The sequence below is a fragment of the Aphelocoma coerulescens genome, chromosome 1 (genome assembly GCF_041296385.1).
Source record: "Aphelocoma coerulescens isolate FSJ_1873_10779 chromosome 1, UR_Acoe_1.0, whole genome shotgun sequence".
NCBI classification, from domain to species: Eukaryota; Metazoa; Chordata; class Aves; order Passeriformes; family Corvidae; genus Aphelocoma; species Aphelocoma coerulescens.
Window position 1 is genome coordinate 110,677,785 of NC_091013.1, and position 21,886 is coordinate 110,699,670.

Consider the following 21,886-nt stretch of genomic DNA (forward strand, 5'->3'; position numbering starts at 1 on the left):
GAATCAAACTCAGTGTTTGATTATTAAACATCATAACCTTATATTGTAATTTAGGTTAGAAATCTGTATTAAAAAGTGGATGAAAGCATTATTTTTGCTGAATTTTGTAGTAAACGTGAGGTTCATAAAGTCTTTATGTCTATAAAACATTTAGTTAATCAAAGTCAAACATGGATAAAAACAATTTGCTCTGATTTACAGACTCCCTTCATCTGGAAACAGCTGCTTAATGTTCTTCTTAAAAACACAGCTTGATTCTTTCGGTATTAACAAGCTATTATTGTGAGTTATATCCCTCTTTCAGGGCATAAATTCACTTAAAGTGAATGCAGCGAAGTTTATAAAATGCAAGCTTAATGTTGTTGTAACATATGTTGCAAGGTTTTTAACAGTGACAGTTTTGATGAAAGACATTTCTGCCTTGCTTTCATAAATAAACCTTTCTTCTTGCTTGCCTTGCTTTTTAATGTCTAAGAATCTGTGTCCCCTCTGAATGCCTCAACAAACTGTAACAAGATTTTAGGAGGAGTGTAATAGAGCGTGGTTTGTGTTTTCAGCCTTAAATTAATGTGTTCTTAAGAGAAGTCAAACAAATGTTTCCCTAATTCTGGAATATCTTTGAGCAGGCAAATTGACAACAACGTAAGAAATATCCTACTTGTTGAATCTTAGTTGTAACACAGATTTACCAAACAGCCAGCTGTATAGTCTCATTAAGCGTGCTGCACTTTCTTTCCTCCTTATTTGGTGGCTACAGAAGCAGCTGGGTTTGGTTTACTTTAAGCAATCAAATTGGTTTTGGTTTTTTGGTGTTTTTTTCTAGCAAAAATTTGTGCAAGAATCATAATGCCTTGGTTTTTGGGGGTTTTTTTTGGAAGATAAATAAATGCATGCAACCTCTCCAAGATGAAACACATCTAAAACTTTTCTTCAAATAAATATCCTATTTATAGGATAAAATTGTTAAACTTCCATGGTCCAATCTTGAATTCTGCTTGCCTAGCAACAAATAAAATACAAACCAAAACCAACATTCCATCTCCATCTGATGGCCTGAGAGCATCCCAACCCCAGGATGCAAAAGGACTGCTCAGGCTGTGAATACAAGAAACAGCACATGTCTTTGGAAGTTGTTTTCTCTGCATCTGTCTTATGTTTATTTTACTTTGCTGTGCATCTCATGAGCTGTGAGCCAAGTAATGGACTAATTGTAAGCATATAGGGTATCTTCAAAGACTTGTCCTTTTCTGAAAAGACTTTGTTTTTCTTTTCTTCTCCTATTTCAGCACATCAGTAGCCAAGATGTGCTTAGTAAGTTTACATCCTGCAAGCCTTATGCCAAAGTTTTCTTTTCATGATTTATTTCAGGGGTGGGGCCTTGCTTTATGATTTAAGGTGGTATTTTTCATGATATATAGAGCTGGAGAAAGCAAAACAGAAAGAAATATTCTATAACAAGTAACGTGAGACAAATGTTCTTTATAGACAATTAATCAACAGTGACTTACAAGAAGGCAGTTCGATTATTAAATTCAGCATCTTAACTGTTAATTTTCTCTTTTTGATGCGGGCAAAATTATTCTAGGCAAACATTTTGCTTCCTTTTTTACACAGCTTTTTTTTTTTTTTTGTTTACTTTAATATGTTTATTGATGCATTCATTATTTAATGTCATTTCTAGGTTGACCGCCAGTCCCAGTTTATCCAGGGCTACCGAGTCCTGTATCGCCAAACATCTGGGCTGCCTGCTCCAGCTGTGTGGCAGAACCTGGAGGTCAAAGTCCCGACTGAGCGCAGCGCCGTCCTCGTCAGCTTGAAAAAGGGCGTCACTTACGAAATTAAGGTTCGCCCTTATTTCAATGAATTCCAAGGAATGGACAGTGAATCAAAGACTGCTCGTACCACAGAGGAAGGTTAGTAAAAGGGGCAGAAAAGCAATGGGCTTTCATACCTGGCACTGGAAGTGAAACTAAGAGTGGCCATTTTGGTTATTCTGTGTGTGCATGTGTTCGTCTCGATTTCCTCCCCGTGATTTCTGTTTGTTACATACTGAGGTGACATTAAAATTTAATATCGAGCTTTGTTCTGTAAATATCCCCTGAGAAAGCACTGTACTGGCCTTACATTCTTGTAGCTGATACATCCTTCTAAGGTACGGGTGGCTTTTGGTTTTCCAAAAAGTGTGCACTGCAGCCCTTCTTTTGTAACCACTGCTGCTGCAATAAAAGACTTCGGTCTGCACTTTGAAAATAAAATAAATGCAAGCTCTCGCAGAGGAGTGTTTGATACTCAGCACATCTTTCTGAATGGGTAATAATGTAGATGAAGAGTTGGTTGGGAAATGAGGAGTAGTGAAGGACACGTATTTAACCAGTCTGGAGAAACTCCAGTCTCAAGGGCACACCACTTCACAGTTTCTGTTAGCACAGTATTCATGAAACTGCCCTGTTCATTCCTGCAGAGGATTTCCCTGAGCACCTTTCAAGCCTCTCTGAAACAGGATTCAGTTTGCACTACTGAAGAAGTTAAGCTTTTATGTCTAAAGCGTGTAGCCTTGTATGTAGTTGTGCTAAAGAATATGCACTTCAGGACTGCTGGATTTTGTTGAAAAGTAAAGGCAGTGCGATGAGATGTAAGTAGTTTTAATCATTTGCTGTTAGAAACCTACCTTTCCACCTATGTAATGCAGTCTTTGCCTGGAGAATCTCTCCTGTAAAAGTAGGATGGTCCTAACAGTGAGGGTTCATCTTCTCACTGTGTCACTGATTTTTTAATTTTTTTTTGAAGAAGAAGAGAAAGCAATACTGGTGAAGTTTTAAAATGTTAGTATGGTTTCAATGGGTTTTGAGGGCACTCTTTCCTTCCTATTGAAAGTGCATCTTAATCATTTACAGTAGTCTCCTGAGGTTTAATTTAGTGCTGATTGCCAAGTACTCTTTAATTCTAGAACAGACTTGCTTATGACTCACTTTTCTCTTTGATTTGTTGTGATTATTACCCAACATGTAAGTAAAACTGGAGATAACTTTGTTGCACTCTGCACTGTATAGATGAGGAAATTCAGTGTCCTGCAACATGGAGAAGAGTGTGCAGGAAGACATTGTTCAAGTCTGATTTGGAATTTGGGATTTTATGGTTCCCAGTTCTTTGTTTAAACCAGTAAGCCTAAATCAGTTAGTGAAGAATATGTTTGCAGCAGTCTGAACAAAGCTTTCTTATTTATAAAAAAGGAAATTTTAAAAATCTTTCTACAGGTGAAATTCCTTTTCTGGAGTTAAAATATAGGATTTTGTCCTCTCACTAGCAGATTTTGTTCTTGTCCAGTTTCAATGGATTTTTGGTGTTTGTTTAATTCATCTAACTGTCTCTTGCTCAAGGTAGATTAAGAACTACTGAGAGAGAGAGAAGGTCTTATATCTCCTGTCTATTTCTATAAGATACTTGAGGAATGACATTCTCTTTTATAAACCTTAGCTTCCAGCAGAGCCTGTCAGGTAATTTCCTACCTTAAAGGACACTTTGTTCATGTGGAATAGCTTTTCACATAGTGAAGATTTAAAAAATATGTTCATACCTACAGAAATGTCTAAATCATAGCCTAGAATCTGCTTGGTAGATTAATATTACCTTCAAGGAGTCTGTTTACAAGTGTCATCTCTCAAAAAAAGCACAGGACCCGTAATATTATCACCAGACAAATGTAAGCTCCTGTAAAAAAGTCTTCCTCTTCCTTGGGTGATAAAATTAGGTACTTCCATGAGAAAATAAAGATGTTCAGTAGTCGCAGTCCTACAGATATTTCCTTTAATTCTTCATATTATCTTTGTAATTATATTGGTGTTCATGTATTTCAAAAATAGCATCAACTAAATGTTTAATGACAGTGGTTTGCTTCTCTTCCACTGAAGAAAGATGGCAGTCTATTTAAAGGTGCTGTGCTGCCTGTGATTCCATTTCGAAAATGAGCTTTTTTTAGACTTGACTTTTAAAAAATGTCAGCTATACTATTTTTAGAAAATAATTTGGAAGAGTGATACCAGCATTGGAAGTTTTTTGCTACATCAAAGCAAATATCCCTGGTAAAGGCAAAGTACGACCAAAAGGTAGTGGCAGCTTTCTGCTGGATTGGATTTTACATGCAATGTTACTTCTGAGTCCTACCTCTAAAAATCAATTTTGCTGCAGTTAGACTTTTCCTCTAGATCAGACATTTGTCACAGTTCAGTATCCATCCATCTCCAGCCTCTTTGGCCTTGTGAAGGTAACAAATGGAATTCTGTTTGGCTGCCTCTGGAAAAGATGAGCAGCGATTTGGGTTCTTTCATATCTGTAAGAAGAAGCTGAGCACTGGAATAATTGACCTGTCAAGAAGCAGACAAGGTGTTCCCCACAAGCTAGCAGCAAGGGAAATGAGAAAATGGTTTTAAAAATGTTATTTTTCAGTGTGATCCATTTAATAACTGCAGCAGTGTCAGACGAGTGGCTTAATTTATAACACGGTGCCAGCTCACAGAGTGATATTATCAGAGAGAGGAAGCTGAACTGTTACATATGTACATGTGTGCACACCTACAATGGGAGCTGAATTAAAGACTTTATTTTATATTTTTCACTATTTCTTTCATACTTTCTCTAGAGACAGATGATTGGTTTTTTTTCAATTGCATCCACTGTTTTAAATCTCCTTTGGAATAACATTGTGGAGTTGTACTTGTCCTGCATCTTGTTTGTCACCAGAAAAATATGACAGTCGGGAATGGAAGTCTCCTTAGCTTTTATCAGCTGCTCTCTGTCAGTTTCTCCTCACCTTAGTGCAGCTCTTAAAATGATATTTTCACAGCTGCATTCATCACCTGCAATTTTAATTTTGCTTCAAAGTTCTCATATGTCCTCAAAAACCCCCACAAAACCAATACATGCTGGTAGAATATTAACTAGAATGTTCATGCAGTTTAAATGTAAAGACAAATGAATACAGTATGGGTTTTTTTTAAATTTTAGAGTATGGCATTCATTTTAAATTTCTTTTGCATTCACACTCCCCTGTTCCCCCAGGTATGTGTATATAAGACATTATATTTCTGAATGCCCTTTTTGTTTCAGTAATGAAAGTAAATATGTTTGAGCGAGTTGTTCCATTGTACTTAAAACCAAAAATGAGTTATACAGTGTTAAGCTTTGCCATTTTTATGATTATTATTTTCACATAAAATATTCTAATTAATATCACACACATACATTTATTCACAGTTTCGTTGTTATTGAATAACTTGAAGACTTTCAAAATGCTAATTTTTTTTTACTGTGTGGCAAATTATTTCACTTGCTATAAAATACACAATGCAACTCTTTCCTTCACCAATTTTATGCTTTGCACGATTGCAAGGAGTAGCCCAAGGCCACCTTTCCATGCTTCACTCGAGCTGGCTAAGAGTCAAGCTGTCCACAATACAGCTCCATTTCTTCCCTCCAGTTCACCGTTTCTCTGCATCAGGCAAGGTCACAAGGACTCTACCAAGCACTATTAGCTTTGCAGCTGAACCAGCATCTGAACATGTAGTTGTCAAAATGTGCAGCCTCCCAGGACTGTAATATGTGTTTCATTTTTCATCTAAAATATTTTTTTTTCTGCTGTAATCTTGTATGGTTCCTTGTCTTCACCTCTGATACCCTAGTTTGAAGTTGTGTGGTTCTTGCAGCAGAGCACTCCAGTTTTTCAGGGATATCAGGGTAAAGATTTGAGCTCGTCTCCATGAGCCTGTGCCAGGTCAAGTGCTGAGGAGCTTCTGACGTGGGAACACAGCCAGTCTCAAAGAGGCCGTGGAGAACAATAGGAATATCTGAATTGACTCAGGAGACTTGAGCACTTCTGATATCTGTAGCTGTGCTTATTTGTGTTAAACCTGCCAGGCTTGAATATAAAGATGCCAGGGGCTCTCGACTTTTCTCAGAAGCATGGTCCAAGGATGGGCATGGACTCAGGGATATTTGTTAAAGATAAGACTAGAGTACTGTTTCCATAAAGTTTAGCAGTGAAGGAGTCACTCTGACCAGGGGGCTGGAGTAAGGAAGCCTTGACACATGATGTGAGATGCCCAAACCCAGGTTATTATCTAGATTTGGGGCAGGAGAGTGATAAATATTTTAGGTTCTGGTATGATGTCTACCATATGCTTTCAAAATCAGCTTTCGCATTTCATATGAAATGTTTTAAGATCAGATTAAAAGCAATGAAAAATACGGGGAAGACAAATTCCATAAGTATTTATTAAACACAAAGACACCTCCCTAGAACAGAAGGTGTCTAAGCAACAGGCTTCTGTGAACTGAGAAATTGTCCTGGAGAGGTATCAGTCTATGCTTGCTTTATTAGTTCACATTTTCCTGGCCTCTTTCTATTAGTTTTGTTGAAGACTGGGTAGATGGACTGGGAGAGATGGAATAAATAAATTCTAGGACCGGTTCCAAGCAGCTGCTATCAATCAGCTTTTCCCCCCAGGGACTATACCTTAATATAATACAGTCTACCTCGGTGGCCTAGCTTGCCACTGTGGTGGAGATTCAACACTTGTCTGGGTGCAAGAGAAGGATGAGGGGGAGCTGCAAGAAGTTTTAGGTGACTGAGCAGGGCCATAGTGACAGTCCTCTGCCGTGGCAGCCCCAGCCATGGTGGGAGAGTCCCATATGGATATAGCAGATGCTCATAGAGGGGACTTTTCCATAGCAGAGCTCCTGCACCACTTCCCAAGCAGTGTGTCCTGAGCCAAGAGAAGCACCCTGCTGCTGGTGTAGCTGCAAGAGGGACTTTGCCAGCATAGCTCTGGTCACTAATAACTATGCTGTTTTTTTGTTTGTGTTTTTTTTCCACCAAAAAAATGTTTCTAGACAACTAGCAGGGCTGGAAAGCAGTTGTATTGTAGAATTGGCCTTGATATGCAGTGACCAGCCAAACAGCTGTGAATGGTTGAACTGAATAGGACTCTGAAGAGAAAGCAATTTGCCTAGGGGAAAAAAAGAACATAAGTATGTATCTGACCTAACTTAGCACCTGCCCTATTCACTGGTATTTGATGTAAAGCCATAAATATTTCAACCCTTTTCCAGTTTGGAGTTGCAAGTTCTATGTTTAAACCTGGTATTGTCTTCCTGGAGAGCAAATAGAAAACAAAAACAGATCATTAAATGTTTGCTGCTCACATCATTATTAGATCATGTAGAAATAGAAAAACCAAAACAGTTTTCAGGCCTGGTGAAGCAGCCCCACATGTGGCTTAATTGATCTATCTATAGTTATCCATGCATATTATGGAAAACAAAGGCAAGCGTGAGAACAATTCCAGTGCAAACGTAAGAAATGCCAAATATAAATAAATGAGGAGTGATTTGTATTGATTCTTCATTGCCACAAATTCCACCTTGTCATTCTGCCCTATGCTTCTCTTCAGAAGGGCATTTTTCAATGTCAGTGCCTGACAAAAAGTGCATCCCTAGGCCTGCAGGGAGTGTGAGTTTTCTGTACTGTCTGCTTGCTCTTGCACTGCTTCAGCAAAATCCGTGTTCTAGCAAGTGGATTAATGCCTTGCTTCTGTTTGCTCCCTCTCCCCGGTGTAGCTCCAAGTGCCCCTCCTCAGTCTGTCACTGTCCTGACAGTTGGAAACCACAACAGCACGAGCATCAGCATCTCCTGGGATCCTCCCCCTCCAGATCACCAAAATGGAGTCATCCAGGAGTACAAGGTACACACGATGTCTGATGGGAGGGTTGTGTGTTTAGGGAAACAGCCTGCTTGAATTACAGAACAATAGCACTATTTATGGATTTAGATTCTGACAGCATTTACAGCTGCCAATATAATTATATGGAGAAAGAGGACTGGCTGCTTATGGTTTTTATTATTATTATTATTATTATTATTATTATTATTATTATTATTATTATTATTATTTTAAGCAATACTACTGCTATATTAAAAAGCAAAAATACCATGAGCATGATATGGAAGAGAGCTGTAATTTCTAGCCAGTTTACAGTTCTTCTCTTTCTAGCTTTTACCTGCTGTGGAACAAGAAGAAGAGGGTTGTTAGTTTTTTTTTTAAGGGACTTCTGCACTCTAAAGACAGGCAGAGAAGTCCCTTGGAGTATCTTCAATCTGGCAGCAAAGCTGGCAGGAAAGTTCCTTCTTATTTTCTCTGCAAAAATGCTAATCCTAACAGTTCAAGGTCAAAGTCAAGTACTGTGGCTCTGGGAGAATACAAGGCTTCTTCCAAGTACTATCTCTGTCAAGCTTCACAACTTAAAGTGCCAGGTTGTTTGCTCTGAAAAGCAGGTTGAACACAACTGGTATATACAAAAAATTTGTTACGTGAGAGCTGCTTGCATTGATTGTATTTTCCTCCTCTTTGTTGCTATGATGGCTCAAAGTATCAACTCCTCATATGTTAAATGTTGTTGTAGTCTGTAATTCCATACTAAGATGACTTTTCCACAAGTATAAAAAAAATGCATTCCGTTATTCGGGTGGAGAAGATGATTGGGCAAGGTTCAGCATTGTCACAGGATGGAGCACAGTTTGGCAAATTAACCTTGCTGTGGCTGGCCTTATACACCAGGTGTGAAATGTTCAATTGAATTGGAGCAGGGCAGCATTCTTCACAGTCCCACAAAGGGGGGAAGTGGTGGCTGCAACTTATTTCACACAAAATGATACCTTTTTTTCCCCTGCTGTATCTTGAGGGAACACAGCATGAAGAAGAGAGACAGTGCTTGGTTTCTAAATCACCTAATGGTTCAACCTCTTCCAGCTTTTCTCTTGGTCAGAGGGATGCAGTAAATGCTCACAATATTTATGTTTAGCATGGCACTTCTTTTGTTTTGCTTTTAGTCAATATCAAGATTAATTAATCCCAGTATTTTATTGATGTAATTTTCATATCAATTGATAATTATCCTTTGGCTTAATTAATCTTGATCCTGACTCCAGTATAAGTCAATATAAACCATCCAGGGCTTATAGTCAAATGAGTAAAGCACTCTCCTAAACCACAAAACATGTAGCTATGAAACAAAGTTGGCTGATGGCTAATAAAAGCCATGTTCCAGGTGAGTGCTCAGGCCCCTGGGCTGTGTATAAAACCAGCTGGAGTCACTGCCTATTACAGTCCTCCTGTATTAGGTTAGGTGGCTGCCTGAGTAGTGAGCTGGCTACAGTTAATGCTGCAGAGAGTCTAATATTTCCTTGAGTATAAAATAATTGCTGAAGTTCCAGAGTGCATTTTCTAACAAATTGAGAGTAGATCTGTTGATTCCACTTCAAGCATCAGAACGCCTGTAAATTCATTCATGAATTAAATGCTTTTAATTAGGGTTGTCTCGTAGCTGCTGTAACCTAAGACCAGGACAGACAAGGAGTGAAGGAATGAATGCAATAGTTTCTCACCCTAATGCATTCCGGCTGGCAAATAAGGTTTCCTCGGGTTTAGGAAAACAAGAGATTTTTCTTTCTTGTTCAAGTCTTTCTGAGCATTTCACAGAAAAAAAAGATAAGGGGTAATGAAACACTGAGCAGGGTCAAAAGTAAGTGTAATGATATTATTGCTGTTGCTTAGGGGCATTAGTTGGTCACTGATAGTGGTTCCACCAATAGTGCTTTCTTCTGCTGTTATTTTTATGTAAGTGTACGTGTGATATATTTATGCATTGATTTTCTTGAGTGGTAGTAAATGCTTTCTTTAGTAATACAGAAGTGGTATTTGCAGATAGCATTAACTGAAGAAACATGCCTAGAAGTTAGTTTTGAAACCACTTTGGAGAAGCCTATAAAAAAGTGCAAGAGAGAGACATAACGTTCTGAACTCATGGACTGTTAACATCACAAAATGCCAGTTGTGATTATAGGGTGGATTTCTTGTTTAATCAGATAATAGTTGAGTGAAAAACTGATATCTGGATTCCTAAACAATGTAAATAATCACAAAGGCAGTGGTAAATGTGAGTCTGTGCTTACTCCATTTCAGAAATTTCAAATATCCCTCTTGTGCTGTGTAAGGAAGTTGAAAAGAATTTTGAAAATTGTTTGTTCTTTAGTGCTTTAAGAAGTGTTTCAACCTGTGCTTATTATTTGGTAACCTTTTGCTATTCAGCAGGAAGTTTAGAAGGAAAAAATGTGGGTTTTTTTAATAAAAGGTTTGATGAACAAGATTTTGATTAATGTGTAACACCTCTTTTCCACTTGGATAATCTGGTCTGTGCTTCTAAGAAGTGTAAGCACAGAATTTGCACTCCATGGAAAGCCAGAGTCCAGAGAGGTATTTGCAAGCAGACTTTGCAGCTGGCTAATCTGGGATAGCTTGCTGTGCTAAATCATCCCAATTTCATCTATTCCTGGACACTAAAATTGTCAAGAGCTCCCAGATAAGTGATTGCCATGAAATACCTTGATATGTCATATCTATGTGCGATTGTGTGAGTGTGAAGAATTTCATCTTTTTTAACACATCAACTTTTGTCCCAGATCTGGTGCCTAGGTAATGAGACTCGATTTCATATCAACAAAACAGTAGATGCAGCCATTCGGTCTGTAGTAATAGGTGGCCTATATCCAGGTATCCAGTACCGCGTGGAAGTTGCTGCAAGCACCAGTGCAGGTGTAGGAGTAAAAAGTGACCCACAACCCATAATAATTGGTAAGTGATTGTCTGTTCTGTTGTTTTGTTTTGCCTGTTTCTTTTTTTTCTCTCAGAAATGTTTTCATACATCACTTCTGGAAGCATAAAAATCCACGGAGCAAAAGACGAGATTTGACTAGAGCTGGTTAGTTAGCTTTTCTGTCCCACTGCCTGCTGCTGTTTTGTCTTCTCTTCCTGCAGAGTTCTTGCAGACAACGAAGGGAGTATGTTGCCAAGACATTTGAGAAAATGCAGATTGTGTAGTGAAAATGATTTAATGTTTTGGGGTTTTTTTTAAATTAATTTACCACTTCTGCAGGTTGGCAGATTTGTGGAACAAACAGCCCAGGCTCCCTTTTCCTTCTGTTAAGATGACTGTATAATTGCCTTACTCATTCCATTGGTGCCTAAAGCACTATTTACCATTGTTTGCTGAATGTCCAAAGTCAGTGTTTCTCGGGTATCCCAAGCTGGCAAGCCTCCTCTGTCAAAGAAAAAGTCGTCTCTAGACCAGAGAGCAAAGGTAGCATTATCATCCCAGCCTTTGAAATAATTGTTTGTTAATAGTGGTCTCCACACAGAATTATTTTCCTGACCTGAGGGTAGCACAGGTTTTGTTTCTTCCAAAATTTTTCCTGAGTATAAAATATAAAGGCAGGAAAAATAGGGAAGACTAGGAGAAGTAACTGTGTTAGCAAACCTGAAATGAGCTGTGCAAAGCAGCACCTCTTTTGAGTGCAGAATACAGGAATTTGTTGCCTTTATCCATATGATCTAATTTAGTTATTACTTAAATGGACTTTGTTTGTTTGTTTGTGGGACTTCTGTTGTTATTAAATATTTTCTCTCTAGAAAATGTTGTCAATACACTGTCCCAAACATGGACTAGTCTATTACATGTAGACCCTTAGAAAAGGCCATCCCATAAGCATTGCTTAAATGTTTAATGATACTCAGGTTCCCCCATTCATCAAAACAGAAGCTAGGATTCTTCAGCTTTGAAGTCTCACTGGAGACAGAAATACAAGAGTGGAAGTGAGGGTAGCACTTGTTTTAGAAAAGGCAGCCACAAAAGAGACATAGAAAAGAGGTGAAAAAAAATTCTAGAAGTAAAAGCAAGAAATTGATTTCCAAAAATGCAAGAAACCCTGGGCCTCTTTTCCTTATTTCACTAAGGGGTCCATCTAAGTAGGCACGAAATACACTGCACTTAGTCCAGCAAAGCACAATGAGTGTGTTGCATTTTAAGTACGTGAGTAGCCTTGTGTCACTTAATGTGTTGTGAATTATACTTGCACCAAAGGTCTTTGCTGGATGATTCCCAGAGTTCTTAGTGGTACTTAGTTGTTCCTTAAATGATCCCAAAATGTCTGCTTCAACAAGTTCATCTGCTGACATCTTTGCACATTTGAGAGTCCTTTGCATGAAAAGTAAAGGAGAGTAGTTTCTGTTTGGGTTATGTTTCTGTTCTCATTTCTGTTTCCCTTTTTGGAGCCTGAAGCTGGATGTGTTAATTACTATATAATATATATAGTCTGTATCTCCCTTTTGTTTAGGTCCTATTTTGCTATTGATTATGAATTGCTGGCAGTTATTTCTCAGACTATAAATTTGCTTGATAAATGCAACAGTGTTTAAGTGATAGCATTTCTGGAAAACTTGAGTTGGTACCATTCAATGTTTGAATAGGAATCAAAATCACAAAATATGAAAATTATTGGTTTAAGTAAATTTAAAAAGAAACTACCTACATGGCTTTAAAATGAGCTAATGAATAAACCTCAAAACATCATAATGAACGGGAAAACATTATTGAGTTACTATATTATAATAGAGTTCTGTATGGTCTGGTGCTTAGCTATACAATTTAACAACTTGCAAACTCCAGAAATGCTGAATTATGGAGAGAACAGGTCAGTGGTGCAGAAGAGCTAAGCTGTATTGCTAAGTGGTAAAACCTTAATAGTCATGAAATACAGAGTACAGTGTATAAAAAGAAAGATGTTATTTTTAAATACAGGATTCATTCTTCTAAAAAGTTGGTTTGGGTTTTTTTTCTGAAAATAACTGGTTTTCATGGTGGATAATCAGCTACTGGCCTCCCAGAATAATTTTAGATAACAGACCTGTGACAATCCTGAAAGTAAAAATAGGAAAATAGGGAGCAGTACAAAGTATATTATTCCTTTACTTAGAAATTGTCTCACTGTTATGGGAATCTTGTTCCCATACTTGAAGTAGGATGTTGAAAAATTTTATGAAAGACTCAAAGAGAATCAAGAATAAAACTTTTATGATCACTAATGACACGCTAAAAAACATTCACTTGGAAACCTAGAAATAAAATTGGAGATCAGGGCAATGCTGGTTAATGCTATAGCTATTTCTCTTCATCAGTTGGCCTGCTCCCTCTTACATTCCATCATTGGCATAATAATATGAGGAACAGCTGCAAACTTTCACAGTAATAGGTACAATCGAATCTGATGTGTCTAATTACTTTTTGGTCCGACAAATTAGTTTTGTTCTTCATTACTCTCCAATGAGAGGAAGACATTATATTTCATTATGTTTTTGTCTTCAGGAACAATGGAGCGTTACAGGTCGCACACTTCCCTTGTCTATGTTCTAATTAGTTGAACTGACAGCATTGTTACAGAACCACCTGCAGTATATGAAATAGTACACTGCTACCTTGGACGACATATTTATTACTTCTGCTTAAATATTATATTAAGAAGTACAAGACTAATGCTGTTTGTTTCCCCAACCCCCAACAATTATATTAATTTTATCAAAAGTCAGTGGATAACATTCATCTGTCTCCATTTATTTTTCCATCATCAAATCCACAAAGCATATGTTATTTTGACATTTAAATGAATTATTACTTTTGCAGTTGTAATTGCTAGGCACAGAAGGGTAAGAACAAACAGCCAGACTGAAAACTTTAGAAGTTACTTTGGAGACAGATTGTATCTTCCCCTAGAAGAGAGGCAGAGCATACAGCCCACTGAAACCTCTCCCCAGGTTCTTTGCAGTTTGTTCCCACGTCCTCTGTTTTCAAAAGACTGTTTTCTGGTCTTAAGAGAAGACAGGATCACCAGATGTTTTTGGAGGCTTCTGTGACAAGAACTCATTCTTGAATCCAGGAGCATCCACTCCCAAAGCTGGTGTCTCCAGAGTACTTCCCTGCCTGCTCTTCTCTTTGGTAGCACGGCTGTGTCTGAAGCAGTGCCAACACTACCTGTTTCCTCACTGTCCCACTGCTTTGGCCTCTCCTCCAAAGGGCACAGAAATTAACTGCAAGTTAATGGTAATTAGAGCAACTCCAACTCCCATGCTGATTTCTACTAGAAAATCGATTTTGTGTCTGGAAGAGCATGCCATAGAGAGCCCCTTTCTATTAGTTTTACTGTCAGCACTTCTTTCAGCACTGGGGTGCACCTATGGATTGGTTCCATGGGCAGAAAAAAACATGGAAAATCAGATAAAGCAGCCACTGCTGCCTCCTTTCTTTCCTTGCCACAGCTGCTCACTCAGTTTCATTCTCACATACTGCATCAGGCCTGGAAACCATTGGGCCTTCGGCAGTGGCAAGACAAAAGATGCAAGTATGGGAAAGGACAGCTGCAGCTGCCAAAACCTGATGCTAGTGAAGCTTCCCAGCGTGGCCAGTATAGACTGACACCAGTACTGGTGCAGTGCCTTTTTGTACACTAGTAGGCATAGTCTGGCAGCATCTTTCTGTGGGACGTGTTCTGCTTGTTGGAAGCCTGGTTTTTGTTTCTTGCCCAGAACGACTGAAAGCAAGCCAAGCTCTAGCACAGCTTCCACAGTCTGATTGCAAAAGCAGACAGTCAGCAGTACTAAATATTGACGTGGTGCTGAAAGAGAGGAAGCCTAACAAACTCACCGGGGTCATCAGCAGCGCGATAGCAATGGCACTGCATTTCTTCCCGATTAACCCAGCCCAGCTCTGAACACCACTGAGGGCCTCAAGCTGCACCCTGGCAGGGGTGGTGCTGGGCAGAGCCAGTCCCAGAGGGACATTCTGCACAGGATCCCCTTTTACAAAACGTGTCTGGTGTGAACTCGGGGTCACCTGCAAAAAGGTGTCCGTGGAAATGGCACTGGAAGTGTCAGGCTTTTGTCTCTGCTTTAGCCAGAGACCCTGAGTGCTGGCTTTAGGCTGAAGCCAGCGAGCTGCTCTTTTGGAAGAAGTAAATCTAACCATTGCTGAATTATAGAAAAGGAATAAGTCCATTTTCACAGCACAGCATAATGATACAGTACTTCTAATAATTTCCTCTGGGCGACCATTTCAGTGTTTTACTGCAATGTTCAACTACTTTTATGTGTGTGATAGACTCTCATAATTGAGAATCATAGTGTTTGCATCTTCTTTGTCTCAGTAGAGTAGCTACTCTTGCAGCTCTTCAGCGTGCATGCAGGCATCTGGTAATATTGCCTAAACATTTCAAGGATTTAGCTATATAAATGCTTTTACTGGAAATGACGGATAATTTTTCATGAATTTCAAAACTGCAGATTTGGGCAGTTTATATAAAGTATACATAGAATCAAATTTTGGGGGTTTTTTTAGAAAAATATGTCCTGCATTTCCTAATTTTAAAACTAAACTATTTTTGACAATTTGAAAGTGCTGGCCCTAGAACTCTATCCTTAGCATTTCCTGGATTTCCATTCAGATTTTTCTGAGCATTGGTTTTCAAGCCAAACGCCAAGCTTTTTCTTTTAGAAGAGTTCCCTTTTATGGAAAGAGAGGCAAAAAACCAATGAGAGCATCTGCTGGAATTTACAGTTTTCCACTGTAATATACAATCTAAGATCCTATATAGTGATTTTTTGATGCATGTCACTTTAATTGGTATTCCAAGTAATAATTATTTCTTGCAGGTTGATGTTAAGAATTTGTCATGCATATTCTAGGTGAAAAAAAATAGCATCTGTTGCTGTGATTATTCAGTGCTTACAGTTAACTGCAATTTTATGCTTTGTGTCAAAGATGGTACACTTAGAAGTTGTATGAACCATTTTCCCCTTGAAATAATTGCTGGAAAATGCAGCTTTGCCCCAGTGGAAAGTGCATTTATTTTTTTGTTTATTTTGAATTTGGAAACCAGCATTCAAGGAAAACAAATGAGTTAAGTAAGAATTTTTGGCCTCCTTCTGATGTTGTAGCATATTTTGGTTTTGGATTACTCATTTGGAAAAAGCTATTTATTGATTGCTTGATTTATTTTTTTATTAGTGTCCTGTGATCAATTTTCTCATTATTGTATTCTGTGTATAATTATGGAAAAGCAAACTACCAAATATGTATATTGTTAAAAATAAAAGCTCTGGATTGGCATCTGTTAGATTACTTGGGAGTGTGCTATAGGTCTATCTTTGCAAATATATATCTGCAAAATGGCTATAGATTTACTCTCTAGAAGCACTGGTGTGCATTTCTACTTCTTAAAGTTCTTCTACTGTGGGTAATTCTTTTGAGACCCATTACTATTTTTTTTTTTTAATTTTAATTTGTAGTACTGGTTCATCTGTGTGTTACAGAATCCAGAATTACCTTATTCTGTTCAATTTCTCTCCTGCAGGAGGTCGTAATGAAGTTGTCATCACCGAAAATAACAACAGCATAACTGAGCAAATCACTGATGTGGTCAAGCAGCCTGCCTTTATAGCTGGCATTGGTGGTGCATGTTGGGTCATTCTCATGGGTTTCAGCATCTGGCTGTACTGGCGAAGAAAGAAGAGGAAGGGGCTCAGCAATTATGCTGGTAAGAGCAGTGACTTTATTACCATCTCACCAGGTGCTATCATGGAAAGAACAGGGGCTACTAAACTTACCTAAAACCCACATTGAACTTAGGGCAAAAGTGTCCTGGGTGACTTCTGTATGCTTGTTTTAAATGTATGCTGTGAAATTGCTGGTGTATGAGAAGCTTTAAATGCATTGCTCGGTACCACATTTCATCATTATCATAAGGCAGTATTTTTACATCTCCAGCACATCTAGCATTAAAAGAGTAAAAAAGGGGATTAACTGTTCCTCTTTCCCCTTGCTGAGAAGGCACTCTGTTTGCAGTGCAGCATCACTGAAAGTTAAAGAGTATTTGTCTTTTCCTTCATTCCTGTGCATTTCCATGTCTTTGGAGCCATGTGCATGGCAAATAAATGAAGGTACTTAATCAGTGACTTCATACCTGTAGCTGGAAGAGAAGAATGATGTATTAAACAGAGAAGTGTGATCAAAAGTTACCTAAGGCAGAAGCCATAAATAGCTTTGTCTTGGAGGTAGAACATCTTGTAATGTTCTCTTTCATTAAATGTTTGCTCCAGTTATAAATGAGTTTTTGAAAACTACATTTGGAAAATTAAATACACTTGCCAGATGAAAATATTTTCATCTTTCCCCAACCTGTTTTTTTTTGTGGATTATTCTGTTTTCAGGATTCTTACAAATTTTTGGGAAGTCAGGTGAACTGTCATAAAATGGTCTACTCTGAAGCCTAATTTAACACAAAAAATACCCCAATTCTTCAAATATTGCAGTAGGTTCTCTTGTAGTTCTTATTAACACTTAAAAAGAGAAGGCATTTGCTCAGTTGAGGACACAACATATTTAGTGTTGACATTATATCATGCTAAAGTTACACAAGTGCCCTTCTTTTTACAAGTTATCAAATGCGAGACCAAGGACTCAGGTTCCCTAAATGGCTGAGCAACAACTTGCCGAAAACCCACAATCAGTCACAGCCAAAATGTCCTCAGTTCAGCTTAGCCATTGCCAGAGTCCTCAGGGTCCTGATTGGGCTCACTAAACCAGCAGGAAACTATTCCATGTTGGTTTCCAATCCTTCCTGCCGGATTTGTTTTCTACTGGCTTAGTAAAGGGACAAAAAGACGTCAGATGAGCAGTGGAAAAAAAAGAGACCAGTGGCTTTTGGATCTTCTTGGTTTTTGTGGAACCTCAGTTTGTGTCACCACATGACCTCTGCCATTCATGGGCTGTGCTTTGTCCCAAGGTGATTTTTTTCTTTCCTTTAATAGCAGTGACTTTTACTCTCCAAGAGGTGGTGTAGTGTTGAGAAATTAATATATATCTCACACACTTACACATGTGCTTATATGAAATATCATTCTAGATCCCAAGATTTCTTATCCTAGAGACAGCTGCACTGTTATTCATCTTAGGAAATAGTCCTACCTAAAGCTTTGGACACAAGCTGAGAATAGGTTTTTCTTAAAAAGGAGAATTTATTAATCCTGTGTGTGAGTGGGCATTTTGAGCTGAGGGAGAATTGAGAGCAGTTTTCTATAACTTGAAGAGCATACCTGTAAGTAATTATAAACAGCGTGTCTCGTGCAACTCATTCCTTCTCATGGCATTTGCTGCATCTAAGTGTGATGTGAACATTGATTGCATCATGAAATTGTGTATGCTTTCAGCAAGGAAAGTAGATAACAGACCATGCTTCAAAGTTCATCCTAATGTTTACAACTTGGAGAACAGCATGTCCACACAGAGAGTCTTCAAATGTGACTGTCAAAATTCACTGCTCATCTTTCCAGTCATCATTTCTCATTGGCTGCTGGCTGGTCAGTGCTTTAAGCTCAGCTGTTATGTCCTGCTTATGATATTCGACCCCAAGTGAGTGATTTCCAGGGGAGAGCCGTGCCCTGCAATTAGCGCTTTTTGTCAGAGTGTGTAACTCACAATGTGTTTGCTTTCTTGTTTTGCAGTTCAGTCCTTCACCTTCACCCCTGCAGGTACTGTCCATTAGTCTGTCTCTTACCTACACATCATTGCAAGCATTAGCTACCGAAGTGTTTATGAACATGTGAGATATGCAGAACCAAAACCAAGTACAAAGAGAAATACTCTGGCTGCTTATCTGTGATCAAAATGTAGCATAAGTTCTCGTTCTGATTCCAGGGAAAAGTAAAATCTATCACCATTAATGTCTCTGTCACTATAATTCTGCATACGTACTTATCTAACTCTCTGAAATACAGTTTTGAAAGTAATTTGCAGGACCAGATGCTTGAACCAACTTAGCATAAACAAGCATTATTCATATATAACTGAATTTTGATTTTAAAACTGCTCAGTTTAGCAGATCCAAAAGGAGAAATGGAACTTTCTTCTACTTTAGCTCTTAGTTTAGTAGATGTTTGCCTTACTGTGAGGTGTTCAGACCTTCAAGCAGTCTAGTCACTAACTGATGCATTCATTGCCTTTACAGGGTTTTTGAAATTGAAACATTTGGGGTTTTTTCTTACTACCCAGCTCAGAGCTGGTACCCTATTTTTCTTATCTCTAACAAAGATAGCATATGGTAGACTTTTATCATAAGCATGATTAAAGAGATGTGAAGCATAAACAAAGTGTGGCTGAAACAGAGGGTTGCAAACAGCTTATTCAGTATATGGATAACCAGGAAAAATAGATTATACAACTAATAGTAATAATTAATACAAACAATTAGCTTCTGCTCTCAAGATTTAGAAGCTCAAGATTTAGAAACTCAAAACTAATTGTACCTCAGTGTTACAGTGTAAAGGGCTGATAAATCTTGGCATTTTCCAGCAGAAGCCTGTCAAGTTTTTGGGGTATCGTTTGGCCCCCCAGTTGCCTTTACCAGAGCTGTCTCATGCTCAGTAGCTGCTCTCTGACTCTTGCTTGTCTTCAGCCACAGCAGGTCTTCAGCTTAGCAGAAAAGAGCAGATGACCAAAGGTGGTGGTGTGTGCCCCAGGAGCCCATGACATTCTGAGGGAGAAATGTCCTTGTGGAAAAGCTCTGGGGGTTCAGGATTGCTCCCCTACCTTCCATGCAGATTTGGTCAGGTTACTGTAAGCTATGGCACAACACATCCCACCCTAAACACTCAACTTCCTTTTCTTTGAGACACAACCTAGGATTCTTTCCAAAATTAAACGATACATCTTTGCATTTGGTGCCTATGACTGTCAGCTGTCTTGAACTGTGGTGCATTTTCACCGTTGTGTTTGTAGCATGCACTGGCATGACACGGGGTTGGGCTGGAGCCACAGGGTCTGAGCATGATTTAGTGCTGTTGATCCACATGTGCTGGGCAACTGGGATATATCAGAGGTACTGCCAAAAACATTCTTTTTTAGAAGCAGTTTTGACATCTTGTGGACTTTGTAGAACTATTCTGTTTCCTGGCTTATAATAACCTTTGGAGGAATTGAGAACCTAAGTCCTCCAGTAGTTGAGTCCAAAAAACATTTTTTAATTTAAAGAAAGGTTTTCCTTATGACAGAACAGAGTGCATGTTTCTTATCTTTAGACCCAGAGTTCCATAGGAAACTTTGTTAATTCTCTAATACGTGAATTTTCACTTGATAATATCGTTTAGAAAGGCATACCTATGCTTGTGGAGGTTTGACACTCACAACTGTATGTTGTTCCCTCAAAGTTATGATTCAGAAACACTTTGGGTTTAGATGCAATTATTTAGACAGTGGTATGTAGCTTTCAGAATCTCCTCAGAGACAGCTGTCAATGAATTTTTACTAGAGATGAATTTATCCTAATAGACTCAGATTTTAGAAGACGCACACTTTTTGTTCAGACATCTGCTTTAAATTCTTCCTCCAGACTGTTGCAGAATGTACAGATTTAACTGTGTGGTAGAGAATCAAATCTATTAGTGGAACAGTAATATACTTACTTTATTTCACACAGAAAAAAATCCCCTGTTATTTCTGATGTGAATATTTTTTGTTTTATTTTTCTTTGTCTGTATTTGCCTATGTGTAGAATGTAGAACACTAAAAATAGTCGTTTAAAAGTCCAAATCTTGCAGTTTTATAATTACTTGCTAAAAATGTTATTTCAGGTCATTTTCAGATTCCGGGTCATTCACTAGGACCATTTGTTGTTTGTATTCCATTAATAGGCTCCTAAGATGTACAATTTCTGCTTTGTGACTAAACCACTGCTAACATGTGGAGGGGGGGGAAAGAGCAAACAGCAAATGTCAGGCAGTTCATAACGATTTGTGTCAGGGAAGAATAACTGATTGAGTTAAAAACTTTTAGCTTTCTGTCTTTGTGAACATTTTCATAAGCACTGATCAATGGCTGAGGGAGTCACAAATAAAGTGACATTGATAATCATAGCTAAATATTTTTCATTATTTTCAGTTGAACTGACTCCAGTAGTTACTGAGCCACAATTCTGTACACCACTGTTCTTCCACTTCCCTTTCCCCCATGACTCTCCAGGTTCTCAGTAATATCAGTGCTACAAAACATAAAATTCAGCTAATACGTTTGTTAGGTTACTGTTGGTAAGCAGTAGTGTCATCATCTGCAGCTGTACAAGGACTGCGCATTTTTGTGACTGACATACTCTCAGCAAAACCAAATTTGGCACAGAGACACTAAACACAACTGTTGCCCCTTTTCAGCCATCTCTCCTGTAATATAAAGGATGGATTGGTCTTACTTTTGTGAGTTTGTGTGAAAGCTAAAGTACTGCTACACTGGGATTTTTTTGTTTGTTTGTTGTATTTTTATGGTTACCCTTTACTCAGATTGCCTGGATATAAACATGCACTGTGGGCTTCTATGGGATACAAAGATACATGGCACAAAAGACATATCTGACCATGTCTTGTATAACAGATGGATTATTTCAATATTGTATTACAGCAACAGAACATGGTTTGTATATTTTTTATATTGGAGGTTGCAATTCTTTTTTCAAATTTCTGTGAAAAGGCATGGAATCCATTTGTAGGAAAAAAAAAAGAAATTTCATTTATCTGCTTATCTTTCCTATGTCCTCAAGCTTGTTGTGCCAGTACCCACTCACCAGAATATTCAGGTGTTTTCAAGTGTCTAGGCCATCAGTCATGCAAAAAAAGTAAATATGTATTTTAACTTATGAGTAGGTAAGCTTATTTAGTGACTAGTGCTCCTTGGGATTAAAGATTTTATGAAACTCAGTAAATAGAAAACAAATTAAAAATAGATAGAGAATCATGGAACACTACACATTTTATGTGCAACTCCTGGAACTGTTAAATGAGGATAAACTATATGACAGAATCATCCAAAGGTAGACAGAAGATTTGATGGAATTTTTATGTGCTGATTATCTGCTCTGAGTTAATGCTTATTTAAAGAGGATTAATCTACATTCATATTTGAGGAACAGCTT

At 38.2% G+C, this 21,886-nt stretch overlaps 1 protein-coding gene across 4 annotated transcripts in view; it reads left to right on the forward strand.

Annotated features, from left to right (window-relative positions):
• The window catches only part of ROBO2 (roundabout guidance receptor 2), a 435,570-nt gene that overhangs the window by 359,206 nt on the left and 54,478 nt on the right, over window positions 1-21,886 (forward strand). For all 4 annotated transcript variants that reach the window (XM_069024393.1, XM_069024409.1, XM_069024402.1 and 1 more), the window contains 4 exons: window positions 1,682-1,913; window positions 7,612-7,736; window positions 10,511-10,682; window positions 16,286-16,468. In XM_069024393.1, the coding sequence (XP_068880494.1) occupies window positions 1,682-1,913; window positions 7,612-7,736; window positions 10,511-10,682; window positions 16,286-16,468 (712 nt within the window). The remainder of the gene's footprint in view (window positions 1-1,681; window positions 1,914-7,611; window positions 7,737-10,510; window positions 10,683-16,285; window positions 16,469-21,886) is intronic.